General features: G+C 36.1%; 2 protein-coding genes and 1 long non-coding RNA gene across 3 annotated transcripts; 2 read left to right on the top strand and 1 right to left on the bottom strand.

Moving 5' to 3' along the window:
* The first annotated feature begins 3,044 nt into the window (after positions 1-3,044).
* Positions 3,045-4,377, top strand: LOC118052515 (protein GAMETE EXPRESSED 1). Its single transcript, XM_035063511.2, has 5 exons — positions 3,045-3,172; positions 3,227-3,353; positions 3,441-3,627; positions 3,749-3,896; positions 3,982-4,377. The coding sequence occupies exons 1-5, from the start codon at positions 3,045-3,047 to the stop codon at positions 4,298-4,300; spliced, it is 909 nt and encodes a 302-aa protein (XP_034919402.1). The 3' UTR covers positions 4,301-4,377.
* Positions 4,378-6,587: 2,210 nt separating this feature from the next.
* On the top strand, positions 6,588-8,479 carry LOC140954844 (uncharacterized). The gene is made up of 3 exons (XR_012168389.1): positions 6,588-6,843; positions 7,572-7,643; positions 8,274-8,479. It is a non-coding gene; the product is annotated as an uncharacterized lncRNA (long non-coding RNA).
* Positions 8,480-9,563: 1,084 nt separating this feature from the next.
* Positions 9,564-13,343, bottom strand: LOC118052514 (putative disease resistance protein RGA4). Its single transcript, XM_035063510.2, has one exon. The coding sequence runs from the start codon at positions 13,006-13,008 to the stop codon at positions 9,754-9,756; it is 3,255 nt and encodes a 1,084-aa protein (XP_034919401.2). The 5' UTR covers positions 13,009-13,343; the 3' UTR covers positions 9,564-9,753.
* Between the last annotated feature and the right edge of the window lie 1,019 nt (positions 13,344-14,362).

Below are 14,362 nucleotides of genomic sequence, written 5' to 3' on the forward strand. Positions count from 1 at the left end.
ATACTGTTAAAACTTAGCTATATGATGTGTGGTTCAGTTTCAGGAGGTATGAGTTCAAAATTGTTTAGTCACCTCATGTCATTTTCAAGCATCGAGTCATTTCTGCATTCAAAACATTTTTAATCTTCCGGATTGATTAACCTCTATCGCATGTTGGAGTTTGGAAAAAATATTTTGTCAGGATAAAATGCTAAACATTTGTTGATTTCAAAACAACAAAAAGATAATAGCAAGGCCTGTTTCGTTGAAGGATGAGATGTGATCCCAAAACAAAAATGCAGAATTCCATAACAATATGATTGACAGTTCATCACCATTCTTGAATTAGCTTTTCTGGCAATATCTGAGTTTTTTCCAAGCACTTTCGATCACATGTCATTTTGATGATGTTCGGGGGACAATATAGCCAATGACACCCTCCTTTGCAAGCTCCACTTGTCCCTTGCTCACCAACTTCAGGACTCGATTCTTGCAATCCTTGCAATTGTTCACTTGAAATGGTTGAGGACCCCACCATGACATCACATCTCTTGTCTGGATTATACCACCTAGAAAACGGTGGTTGCATGGGATTTGTCGGAGTCTAGCAAAAGTCTGGAATCTAGCAGATGCTGGCACATAAACTTACATGACAACTATTCAATTGAATTCTTGCAACTATTCCATTGAAATGGCCGAGGACCCCACCATGACATCACATATCTTGTCTGGATTATACCACCTAGAAAATGGTAGTTGCATGGGATTTGTCGGAGTCAAGCAAAATTCTGGAATCTGGCAGATGTTGGTCGACAAGCTTAAGTGGTAGAGGAATGTCCCATCTTGGCAAAGACATTTGAGCAATTCATGCTACCATGGGAACTGGCTAGGTAATCCTGGCAGTGCGCAAAAACAAACATGTATGGAATCATATGTTGTCAAAATTGGAAGAGAAACTGATGAATCCACAACTCCTCTATTTCCTCTTTGATTCCTCATTGACGGTGCAGCAAACAACCACTTTTGCGTTTTAATGCCAATACTGGTAGGAGAAAATTGTGGACAATCTGAAACCACTGCACCTCTTCTTGGATTTCCCATTTACAGATCCACAAATAGATTCCTGCCAAGAGATCTCTGCAACGTTGAAGTTTGATGTCTGCTCCATGTTTTTCAAACCAAATCTGGATCTTCAAACATGCTACAGTTTCTTCATGCTGAAACTGACGAGAGAAATATTTGTAGCATATGCAATTAGTAAATCCTCTCTTGCACTCTCAACTTGCAGCATCATAAACAGATTTTTGTAGAGAGAGCTCTGTCATGTTGAAGTTCGACGACTAATATTTTCAGACCAGACCTGACTCCTCTGCCTAGTACAATGTTTTGCTCGTGCCACTGGTGGGAAAAAGTTTCAAAGCATATAAAATTAATACATCCCCTTTTGCATTTTCCATTGGCAAATCCACAAATAAATCTCTACAAAGAGCTCTACCATGTAGAAGTTCAGTGTCTGATCATGGTTTTTCAGACTAACATCTTGTGCTGTTGAACTGGAATTGAGCTCATAATTGGGATAACTTCAAATCAGACTAATGCACCATGAACAGGAGGCTAGTAGTCGTTTGGTTCCATTAGATGATGTGGAGGCAATGAACACTTAAGAGTGCAACTGGACAGGAATTCGAGTTGTCATTAGTTGATGACTGAAGGCATTGTTGCTGTTGTTCATGACTGAAAAGGAGAGGCAGCTTCAATTGAACGTGGACAAGCAGTGTTCCCACAGAAGACTATGCATACATTCTCTTGCCATTTAAATACTCAACACTTGTTCAAGCAAATCTGAGTCTAGCTACTTCATCTTTGATGCTCCCAACCTCAATCTGGTAATGAGCCTCTATCCGACATCTTTCTTTGCTCCCATCATCTTTCTTTAATCACGTGCAGCACAGATTATGCGGGGGAACCTACTTTTCGACCCGGTACATGCATAATAAATGTATGAATATGTAATCTATATGACGAACTTGCCCTTCGAGGGGTGACAATATGGTCGTAACTCTTGTATGATGGAACAAGAATCATGATTTTTGCCCAAACTCTACAATGAAAATTTTCGGAGTGACGGTCAATGTGTCACCCACAAGTCTTGAGTTCAAGATGCTTCAAGAAGGGTTTGCTCGGATGCAAAACAAATATTTACGGAGCATACATCCTACAAGCAGGTTCTAATCTTTTTAAGTGAGACAAAAGGTAGGTTTACTATTTGGTCTCTAAAAAGGGGCTCTCGTTGTCCCAGTGATCGCCCTCGTGGAGGCAATATGGGGGCTTGTAGGCAATGGGTTGGCACGTGTCCAACTATTACCAGTCTAAGCACTCAACGAAGAGTTGGGGTTTACACAAACTTAAACCTTGACTAAAAGTCGTAAGGTAAGCTGCTAGTCCCCCTCCTAACCTGAAGCTTGTGTGTGCTTTAAAAAAACATTAACTATGTGATGCATGAGATAAATATGTACAGAAATTAAAGCGTGCAACTAAATATGAACAAATATATAAAGAAAATACATATTTAAAAATAAACACGCAAACCACAACAATAAAACAATCATCAGACAAAAACAAAGCTTAGTCCACAAAGTCCCCAGTGGAGTCGCCATTCTGTCGCACGTGTGCGGCGGCGCGGCGATCGTCCACTACCAACCCTTCGTGAGGGTGTGGTGTGTTGTCTATTTGGCATGGAAAATATGGTGAGACAAGGAGTTCTTTGTCTCTAAGCTAAAAATGGACTGGGAGTCGCCACCTAGTATTCTGGTTACTAGGAACCCTAACTGGTCTCAGAGATGGGGTACGGAGACTGGTTGCGTAAAGGGAAGGTATTAGCACCCCAACTACGCCCTACCTAAGGTAAGCTGCATTGTTTTGTCTGATAAAATCTAAGATCGTGTTGTGGTTTCCTATTGTCCAAAATATGCATTACACGTAATGCGTATTCCGGATATTTAATTCTTTTTTGTTTGGACAATAGAACCCGGGGTATGACATTACATGTAATGCATAAGGAAGGGATGTCGATGCTTCATGATGCTTACACCAATCTGGGCCAAGAAGTAGACAATGTGAGAAACGAAGCTGTGGAAATAGAGAAGCAGATTGGCAGAGTTGGAGACACAATGTCTTCAAAGACAAAATTACTGTAATTACAAGTAAATAATTAGAGAGCTTAACTGAAATTATTACCGAATTACAGGAGTACGCTGCAACACTTTGCTGAATATGGCCATAAACAGCAGGAAGAGCTTCTTCAGCAACAAGAACAACTTCAAAAGGTCCATGGCCATTTGGTAGAAAATTCAAATTCAATATTGGCCGCTCAGGTTAGTGTTTTCATTGAGGTTTATGATTTCCATTACAGTTTTTTTTGAGACAAGGATTATATGAGACATGGTTTTCCCATTTTTCAGGAAGCTTTCGAATCAAAGCAAGCAAGCATGTTCATTGCTCTGGAGAAGCTGTTTGCTTTGCATAACGCTATGTTGCTTGAATCACGAATAATTAAAGCTTTCATCCTCTACACTGCATCAATCTTTATCGTTTACATGTTCACCAGTACAAAGCAAACATATACCATAAGAGCGAGGCTTTATGTTGGTACGTATGTCTTGTATTTCTCTTATTTTCTATTTTGTCTTCCTGTTTTTTTGGTATTTAAATCAAGTATTGAAGGTTTAGATAGCTCTATAACTAGTTTAAATCTGATTTTGGTTCACAGGTCTTGTTGCCACGTTTCTGGTAGAAGTAGCAACGCTTCGGCTCACAACAAATAGTATAGAACGACAAACATGGCTAATCAATGTTTTCAGGTTACTCTATGGGATTCTTGCCTCTATTCAGTTTCTACATGCCATTTTCACATACAGGTTGGTTAAAGTTAGATTTATATCAATTGGGTTAAACAGCATTTAGATTTCCCACATCTAATAGATTCCTTTACAAATTATGCAGGGATTATGAAGTTTTGAATCATCACTTGATACTAAACGTAATGGATAAGATTAATGTCATGCAAAAAACTAGAGAGTTATCATGGGAAACAGATAGTGATGTTGACTGGTCTTCATGGATTCAAACTGAGTTAGCAGAAGGGGGTGACAATTTGGAAGACCCTGACTTTATGGTTCCAGAAGAAGTTGCAGAGAATTCAATTAAAAATGCAGAAAGAATTGGGGAACTCAAGTTCCCCATGATTGTAGTCGCGAGAGCAGAAAGAATTGCATCAGCCATAGATTGTCGAGAAGAAGAAGTAGAAAAGGTGCAAGGATAACTAAAAGCAGGGGATGTGAGCAAGAAATGGTAAGTAAATATGAGAAATGGAAAGGGTGAAAGTGTTTGGTGATGGGATTTACTTAAATCATATTATGCCTTCAGGTTCTTTGACAGTTGTAGATTAAAGTATCAATCCTTATATATATATATATATATATATATATATATATATATATATAAATTTTAGTATAGCCTGTACGAGCTCGGTCAATAATCTAGCTTCACTGATATATTAAACTATCCATGATTAATCATTTAGGATTAATGATTCAAGAGAAAAGCATGGAGTAATTTCAAGTGTATAAAGTAACTTTATTAAATCCAGTCACAACTAGAGATGTGATCTGCATTACCTCAAAACAAAATCTTTTTAAACCATTTCCAGGCACTGGAAATCTGGATATCCATGAAGGTGATTAAAGTTAAGATTCCAGTGTTCAACACAAAACGCAGAATCAATCATAAGACAAGCAAGCAAAGGAATAACATCCCTCGCAGCCTCAAATACAAATGGAAACAAATTGAAAGATATCCATCCTACTGACACAAATCTTTCCAAGGTTCCTTGTAAGTACAACTACTAACAACATTATTTTGTTTGAGGTGTTGCTTGAGATTCTCATGGCTTCCACAGGATGGTGGTTTCTACAATCATGGAAGTCGCAACATGTAGATCCATGTTTGAAGCAGGCCTTGTGTCCTCATAATACCCCTTTCCTTCTCTCTCTATGTCACGGCCAACACAAATGGAAGCTTTTGCGATTAGCAAAAACCCTGTCAATCGGACAAGATGTAAAGAAACTAATGTAAGACATCTTATAATAAGAGAACTTAAGCAGCAAGGAAATTGTTTTTTTTTCCCTCTTACCCAATTGAAAGTACTAATATCCTCTGTTTCGTGCTGCCGTCCGGTAAGTCTCTGCTCAATCCCTTTCTCCATAGACTGCAATATGTTCTTTATGCCTCAGACCAAGCTTTCTGCCCATAATTCATATGTTTTTCTGTTCAGAATCTCGGAATATGCTCCAGGGATCAATTTGTAATTTTCCAAAGTTTGGGGACTAAACTGTAATTTTCACAAATTAAGGGACCAAATTGAATTTTCATCATCTTCAACCTCAAACCCAGAATTTTCAAAGATTACCTACTATTATCCCCTGATTTCTAGCATAAATTCACTATTCAAACAAAACCATAACTCAAAATCATCATTTTATCTACAATCTCTCAAATTCAACTTAACAATCGATTACCCACAATAATCAACCTCATAACATCCAAATTAATTCATCAATTAAACCCAAAACATAATCTTCAAAACCCTAACATTTATCAAAACCAAAATTAAAGCTTAATTAACATATATTTATACATAATCTTACATTTAAACTTATTCCCTTCAACTCCTTTTTATTTCCCTTCTAATTCCCTCTTTTCTCTTCTTCTTCTTCTTCATCTTCTTCTTTTCTTCTCTTCTCCTGATTTTTCATTCTTAATTGCAGATCTCTCTCTTTTTTCTGTTTTTTTTTTTTACTTTCTATTTATATTTATCATCTCTTTATTCAATTACTACAATACCCCTCATTAATTATACTTACTCTTTAAGCCTCCAAGGGCTTTCTAGCATTTTCCTATCTCTTTTAATTCAAAATATTACAAGTATGGTCCCCGAGGACATTTAACATGGTTCTACAGCCAGATGTATTCTTGCTCAAGGTCATTCCTGATTTTTTTTATCATATTGCTCATTAATCATAATTGTAAAACACTTTGCAGTTATCTTATAAGAAAAAAGAATGAAGAAAGTAAGGGTGGATTAGGATAAAATTAAAATAAAATACCAGAGCCCTTCAGCAACAACATCTTGAGTTTAAGCTTCACGTATGACTAATCCAATAAACATCAACATCGGAGAGAATGAGATCAAGCTGTGGTGGCGATATCAAGTGGAAAGATATAAGGGAACAAGATTGCACTCACAAGGATGCTATTGCCCCTCTTAAACGGACCTCTGAAAATAGAATGCGACCTGTTTCATTAAATAAAAGAGGTGTGAATTCAAAAAATATTTAAAAATTAACAAAAAAAAAAAGTAACATAAAAAAACTTAAAACAGATTTGGAATTCACTACGCGCACAAACTCAGAGAACTGTGGACGACAATAGTGTATTTATTATTTTAACCTTAAAAAACTCATTTATATTATTTTCAGGGTCCAATTGTAATTGGACATATCTATCATTATTAATTTGATTAGGATCTAGAATGTATTATATATATTGTAATGTTTTGAAAATTGAAAAGATTGGAAAATACAATAAAGCCCTTGGAGGCTTAAAGAGAGGGTATAAATGATTGAGGGGTAGTGTGGTAATTGACCAATGGTTGATAAATATAAATAAGAAAAAAAAAAAAAAGAGGGATCTGAATATTGGAAGAACAAACCGTAAGAGAGAAGGGAGGAAGAAGAAGAAGAAGAAGAGAAAATAAGGGAAAATAAGGGGAAAAGGAGAAGAGAAGTAGAGGAAATAAGTAAAAAGGTAAGATTTATGGTTTTAAGTGTATAATATGTTAAATTTCGGTTTTGATTAATTGTAGAGTTTTGAAGTTTGTATTTTGAGTTAATTGATGAATTAATTTGAAGGTTAGGAGTTGATTATTGTGGGTATTTGATTAATTAGTTGATTTGGAGAGATTGAATTGAAAGATAATGATTTTGAGTTATGATTTTGTTTAAATGGTGAAATTGTGTTAGAAATAAGGGGATAACAGTAGGTGATCTGTTGAAATTCTGGGTTTGAGGTTGAAGATGACGAAAATTCAGTTTGGTCCCTCAATTTATAGAAATTGCAGTTTAGTCCCCGAACTTTGGAAATTTTACAGATTGGTCCCTGGGGCATAAATTGAGATTCTGAACAGAACTGAGGATGATTTAAAGGCAAAATTCCAGTATAATTGATATTTTCAGTTTGGTCCTCCAAGTTGACAAATTACAATTTGACCCCTAATATTTTGATAAAATCACATTTTGGACCTTGGGGCATAATTCAAGATTCTGGACAAAGATAAGGACGAATTATGGATAAATTTCAGTATGGTTAGGTATTTGCAGTTTGGTCCTCTAATTTTGGCAAAATTACATTTTGGTCCCTGTTTTGGAAAATTGTCGTTTTAGTCCCTAAACTTGGGAGATTAAGCCCGGTTTATTTTATGCATTGGGATCTTTTGTTTGATCTGTTTTTGAGTATATTTCATATATTTATTGTAGGTTCTCCTAACGATCCTTAATAGGATTTTCGGGTCTTTCGTCCGACATTCCTTTTAGTTCTGTATTTTCCGGGTGAGTGGAATAATCTTTAATATGCATATAATATAAATAAATATGTATGTTGAGTATACAATAAGTACAACTAGTAAATTTCTTGAATACTTATATATGTTGCTTTATTTTCCGAGTACTAATTTATTCTTGAATTTGCACTCGAAATCTGATAAAGTAAATTCTATTTGATATGATATACGTTTATTTGATGATTCTGTGATTATCTATTATGCCTTGATATGGGACTTGTCAGTAACTCCATGCTAACGGAGAATAGTTAGCCTGTGTGCACATAGTATTCTGTTACCTAGCTGGTGAGAGAGGCATCAGCCTGTGGCGATTGATCATCCCACAGTGGTCACCGACGGGTGTCATCTGGTCACCGACGGGTGTCATCTGGTCACCTTCGGGTGTCATCTGATCTCTGACATGTAATCCACTACGTTATAATAATATGTTACGTTATGATAACTATATGTTACGTTATGATAATATGTTTAGTAAGTATATGTATATGTATATGTATATGTATATTAAGATAAATCATCTTACAACTTATTAATATCTGAAATATCTAAAATGTATATTAAATGTTATTCCCTCACTGAGTTGGTTGAACTCACCTCTCATTTTTAAATATTATTTCAGGTTCTTAGTTTCTGGGCCTTTGTTGAGTGTTTCCGCTTCTTCAGTTCTGGTCGGTATGCCTTGCTTGTTCGCGAGGCTTTCCTTTCAGTTTTGATTTGATGTCTTAGACGCTCCATTGTTACCTTGTTTTAATTACATTTGGATTTGACAATGTAATGAGTATTATGAATTATTATTTTTGTTTTAATAACTATCTTTTGGTTTCATCAGTATTTGAATAATATAATATTTCTGAATATTATGAGCCGCTGCGTATTTTTGAACAAATTATTCTTTTGATATGTCCGTTCTGAGGCTTAGCGTAGGTGAGGTGTCCTTTCGACACCGCTCCTACGTTGCCGGTCACGGATCCGGGATTCGGGTCGTGACATATATAGTGTAATGACTTGGATGCCCTTGATATGCAATAAAAATGGCTTCAATTGAGGGGTGATTTTAATTTTTTAATTAAAAAAACATAATGAATTAACTTTGTTTCCCTTTAAAACAAATATATTTTAACTATGGTCTTAAGGTTACTCGTATTTTCTTTTTGGTCTTTTGGTAATCATTGGGTCAGGAGAAGGGCAGGTCCGTTTTCTACTTTTCAAATGAACAATTTATTTACTTAATTTCCTCTTAAGTCAAGATTTTTTAAACTATGGTTAAAGGGCTTATTGTCTTTTCAATTCAGTTATTTTGTAATTGTGAGTTAAAACAGGGGCAATTTGATATTTTAAAAAAAAAAATTTAAAAATAATTGTTGGTGTATTTTGTTCACGGGTCATCATGTTAAACTACTTTACATGTTTTAGGTGACGCATTTAGAAAAAATAATGAAAATTACCCATTTAAGATAATGTTAAAAAGATCACAATATTTTTTTTAATGTTTATAAGCTTTGTATTCTATTCTTTATTTTTTTAAGTTTTTTAAAAAATTATCGTTATCTTGTGCATGAGTTGCACGTACGCACTATGATTTGCTTTGGTCATTTCTTCCGCATGAATTCTCAATTCTTTTTATATATAGTTTGAAATATATTTTTGTTATTTTTTTATTAATGTTTATTTTTTTAACATGGTCACTTATTTTGATTTCTTTGTTTGGTGTATAAGATGCTGTGAGATAGGAGAAACTTATTTGATCTAATCCTAGCCGAGTTAATGATCCAGATCCCAACATTTTCTTGTTTTTTAAAATATGTTTGCAGTCTCATGATATTATTTTTTTTAATGCCAAGATTTTTTTTTCCCAGTTTGCGCAGGGGGGTTCATGTGGTCTCTCGTTCTTGCAATTTACAAGGATAAGTAAAGAAAGAAAAGGCATGAATAGCAATTTCACCAAAAGAAAATATGTGGGGAAGGAAATTACAATAAAATCTTTATACCCATAAATGCAATGCCAAAAAGTCCAATCTCTGTAATCTACCACAATCCCCAATGTCCCCATCATTCTAATGTTGATGCATCCAATCCATCCAAGGATTCTTTAATTGCTTTCAGATGATTTCAATGTGAGGGATGTGTGCTATTTTAGGCCAGTCCTCTCCTAAATCTTTCTCACACCTTTTCTTTAAATCTGGACAATCAAAAATGAATAGGGATTGGAGAGAAGTGAGATGTTGGATACTCTCTGGCAATGAATCCAGCTCTGGACATTCCTCAAGTTTCAAATCCTCAAGTGCCGTAAGATGCCGCATTTCCTCTGATAGAAATGTGAATTTATCACACCATTGAATACGTAACCTACGAAGAGAAGACAAGCCACACAGCCCATTCATTGGCAGACAATTTAATCTTTGACAACCATATATGTATAGGACCTCCAAGGAATTGAGGTTACGAAGACCTTCCGCTGGCAAGCTTTCAAGTTTCCCGCAACCCCAAATCGTCAAGCTTTTAAGAGCAGAAAGGTTATCTAATACCTTATTTGACAAAGACTCCAGATCTGGAATCTTATCAATATATAAGCTTTCAAGGAGGGTATGATTTTGCAAAAACCCATCAGGAAGCTCCCTCACATCGTCAATCCCTTCAATATGAAGAGAAGTGATAGAAGTGAGATTCCTAACTGACATCAGCAACGAAGCATTACCTCCCTGGATGTGTAACTTTTTGACGGAGGGTATAATTGGTATTTCGTTCAAAACAGGGCAATAAAACATCTCCAATTCTCGAAGGCGAGGAAAAGTACACGTAGACCATTGCTCTAATCCCTCCATATGCCTAAAAGTCAGCGTCTCCAAAGATGGGAATGGATTCTGCCCATCTCCATACACATTGCTGTCAATACTCTTCACACCATCCATTCCACGCAATACAAGACTCTTGAGGAACTGCAGTTTCCCCAATGGTGGAAGTTGTTCACAGTTGGGAAATGCTGATAGCTCCATCTCTACCAGGTTTGGTAGCGTCATGTTCAAGTTCATCATCCAATTAGGAAATCTTGAACCTCCATATCCACATATCCTCAACCTCTTCAGATTTGAATGAGGTTGAAGCTCTTCAAGGACCTCCTTGTTATTTTCCTGTATAACACTCTTTCTTTGTTGTCGTGGCACAAATGACCAAGGGTAAAAAATGTACTTTCCATTCCTATGCCAAGATAAAGTCAGTGACAAAAGAGTTGTCTTCAATTTCAAATTGGCACTTTTGGCATCTTTTAAATTCTTAACATTCACAAGATCTGCGATACTCAATTCACCAGCAAGATTATTCAGCCCTTCCAACTCACTTATGCGACGACCATTCTCCCCACCCACAATAAACAGGGCAAGTTTTCGCAGGAATATCAATTGCCCCATTCCAACAGGCATAAATTGAAGTGAACAGCAATATGTGATGTCAAGATAGACAAGACTTTTCATGTGCTTCATACCTTTTGGTAATTGGATGAGTTCGCTGCAAGAACTCAGATCTAGTGTCTGGAGGTTTTGGAGTGAGGTTATACTTTCAGGCAGTGTTTTGAACTCGGAGCATGATACATCTAGATACCTTAGATGCTTCAAATCACAAATTGACTCCGGCAATTTCTTCACCCGGACATTTCTTAAACTCAAGGCTCGAAGTTTTCGGACAGGAAACTTTCCCTGTCCATTCCAAAGAAATACTTCACTCAAAAGAAGTGAGCGAAGTGAAAGGACCTTGAGAACTTCATAAGACGAATCTACTGATTTGTTATAAAAAGTTACATGACGGACAGTTTTAGGAATTTCCAACCTCCCATCGCCTTCCGTACTCGTATAGCATTCTTGTACTGCAATGGATTGTGCAAGATCATGCATAAGATCATGCATTTTACATGTTATGTTGCCAAATCCATCATCCTGGACCTCTTGCAGAAATGACCTTCCCACCAGTTCATTGAATATCTCAATACCCCTGACGTGCAAATCCATTTCTCTTCTACAAGAAACAAAGCCATTTGCCATCCACAAAGCAACCAGCTCCTCCCTCCTCATCACCTCATCTTTTGCAAATATTGCGCAAAACGCAAAGCATTGCTTCAAATGTGGTGATAGATTAGTGTAACTCAACCTCAAAGCAGGTAAAATCATGCTTCCTTCTTCTACTAGATCCCAAATCTCACTTTTTTCGACAGCTATCCACTGATCTTCACTATCTCTTAGCCGCATTAAGTTCCCGAGTGCCTTTATAGCTAAAGGAACTCCTCCACACTTCTTGACAATTGATACTCCAATGGCTTCCAGGTGCACCCACTCCTCTTTCCTTCTCATCCTGAATGCAAGCTGTTGAAACAAATGCAAAGAATCTTCTTCAGACAACCTCCCCATGCGCTGGACAAAAGTTGCTTCCATTCTACGAGCAACCATCTCAATACGCGTAGTTACAATGACAGCACTGCCTTTAGCTCCACAACTTAGTAACTCCTTCAATTTATTCCAACTATCACCATAATCATCCCACACATCATCCAATACAAGCAAAAACTTCTTTCCATTTAACTTTTGCTGGAGGCATCGTTGCAAGGGATCCAATTCTTGAAGATCACAAGAGGCACCATCAATGGACTCAATGATGGCTCTTGTTAATCTTCTGAGATCGAAATTAGTAGATACACACACCCAGATCCTCAAAGCACCGAATTGCTGTTCAACACTCGCTTCATTGAGGACCAGTTGAACAAGTGTTGTTTTTCCTAGCCCCCCCATTCCCCATATAGCATAAATAGGGAGATTGTCTGCATTAGAGAGCAGGATGTTGACTAGTTCTTCTTTCTCCTTGCCTCTTCCATAAATTTCTGATTTGTTCACCCAAGACCCAATCTGACGCTGATCAGAACTATTTGTTTCCATCTCCACAACCCCCTCTGTTAGGTGGAAACTTTGTCTCTCCTTGGCAATGGCATCTAGTTTTTCTCTAACATTCTTCAATTTATGAGCCATCCTTTGTCGAAAAACTAGTGGATTATGACCAAAAGAAAAGAAGGATCTTACTCGATTTTTGAGATCTCTTCGCTGCAGAAGCCACTGAGCTTCAATTGCAAACTCATCCAGTACATCGTCAACAACATAAGCTGCATCCTTGAGGTCGCTGAGCCACAGCTTGATAGGCTCACTCTTCCACTGCTTCTCCTCTGCATCTTGCAGCACAGCTTGAATGGTTCTGAACGTGCGCTTGAGATTTTCAAGCTCGGTCCTTGGGCCCCTAGCAAGTCCAAGCTCTTGAAGAATTAGGGAATTCAAGTTCCCCATTATTGTACTCGCGAGAGCAGAAAGAATTGCATCAGCCATGGCTTGTTTTGGAATGGAAAAGAAGAAGTAGAAAAGGTGCAAGGAAAACTAAAAGCAGGGGAGGTGAGCAAGAAATGGCAAGTAAATATTGAGATGACAGAGCAGTATGAGATGAAAAATGGAAAAGGCAAACAGTAGTCTCTGATTATATTGATTAGGCTCCACACGGTGCAGGCTTGACTTGGCGATGCCTATAATAGTATAATAAAGCAACTGAAGTTTCAGAGAAGGAACATAGCTGTGATTTCAAGCAACATTTGTCAATTATTGCATGCCTTTTCCTGTTTTAAACAGAAACGTGATTAACGCTTTTGGCTGTGAATTCTCAAGGGTATTTTTTCTTTTCAATATATTCTCCATTAGCTAGACACAGTGCAAAAAGTTTTTGATAAATGTGTTTTAATCCTCGGTTAGAGTTAATTTATTCTTAATGACAGTAGAATAACATCATAATCACAACTAATCTCATAAACTTATTCGAAACAAACATTAAAAAAAAAGGCGATAGAAGAGAATTATTCGAACAAGCTAGGTGGTCAAGATCATGAACTCCAGCACTTGTCCCGACCTCGATCCAAACCATAATCACACGGTTGCCCGTATTATGTTTTTAATAGCAAAGTTGATGAGGTCATTCACTTATCTAAACACTATTATAAATGGAAAACGATTTGAACATATCATGTTTTTATTGGCTGTCATTCACTTTATATTTCCTAACAAAAAATATGAAATTACTTGGAAGCTAATAATCAACTTTACAGGTCTCAAACAATTTAAATGACAAATAAAAATATAAATTTATAAAAAAAAATAAAAAAAATATTATTTTTTAAATAATAAAACAATAATACATTGGATCTACTCAAATCTATTTGAATTCCTTTAAATAAATTCAGGTTATCATGTTAAATCTTCAATTCATGTTATAAGACCCTGATAACCCAGTAGAAGTAAATAAAAAAAAATCATTAAACTCATTTTTTAATCAATCCAATATTAAATAATGTAATTGAAAAAAAAATTCAAATAGAAAAATAGATGAAGTAAACCTGAGTTAACCTGCAAAAATTTAGTCATGAGACTGAAATAACAATATAGAAAAAATTTGAAATAAATTATGAAGCTCAATTCGTAATTAATTCAATTTTAAAGGATGAAATTGAAAAAAAAAAACAATTAAAAAATAGCATGAAAAAACCACTCGAATCAACTCAAATTAACTTATTAAACTTGTGACTTAAGTCATGAGGCTAACATAACTTCATGTAAACAAACCAAAATAAATAAATTATAAAATATAATATTTAATTAATTTAATATTAAATAATAAAATTAAAAAAAAACCATCCAG

Source organism: Populus alba, chromosome 17 (genome assembly GCF_005239225.2).
Source record: "Populus alba chromosome 17, ASM523922v2, whole genome shotgun sequence".
In the NCBI taxonomy this organism is placed as follows: domain Eukaryota; kingdom Viridiplantae; phylum Streptophyta; class Magnoliopsida; order Malpighiales; family Salicaceae; genus Populus; species Populus alba.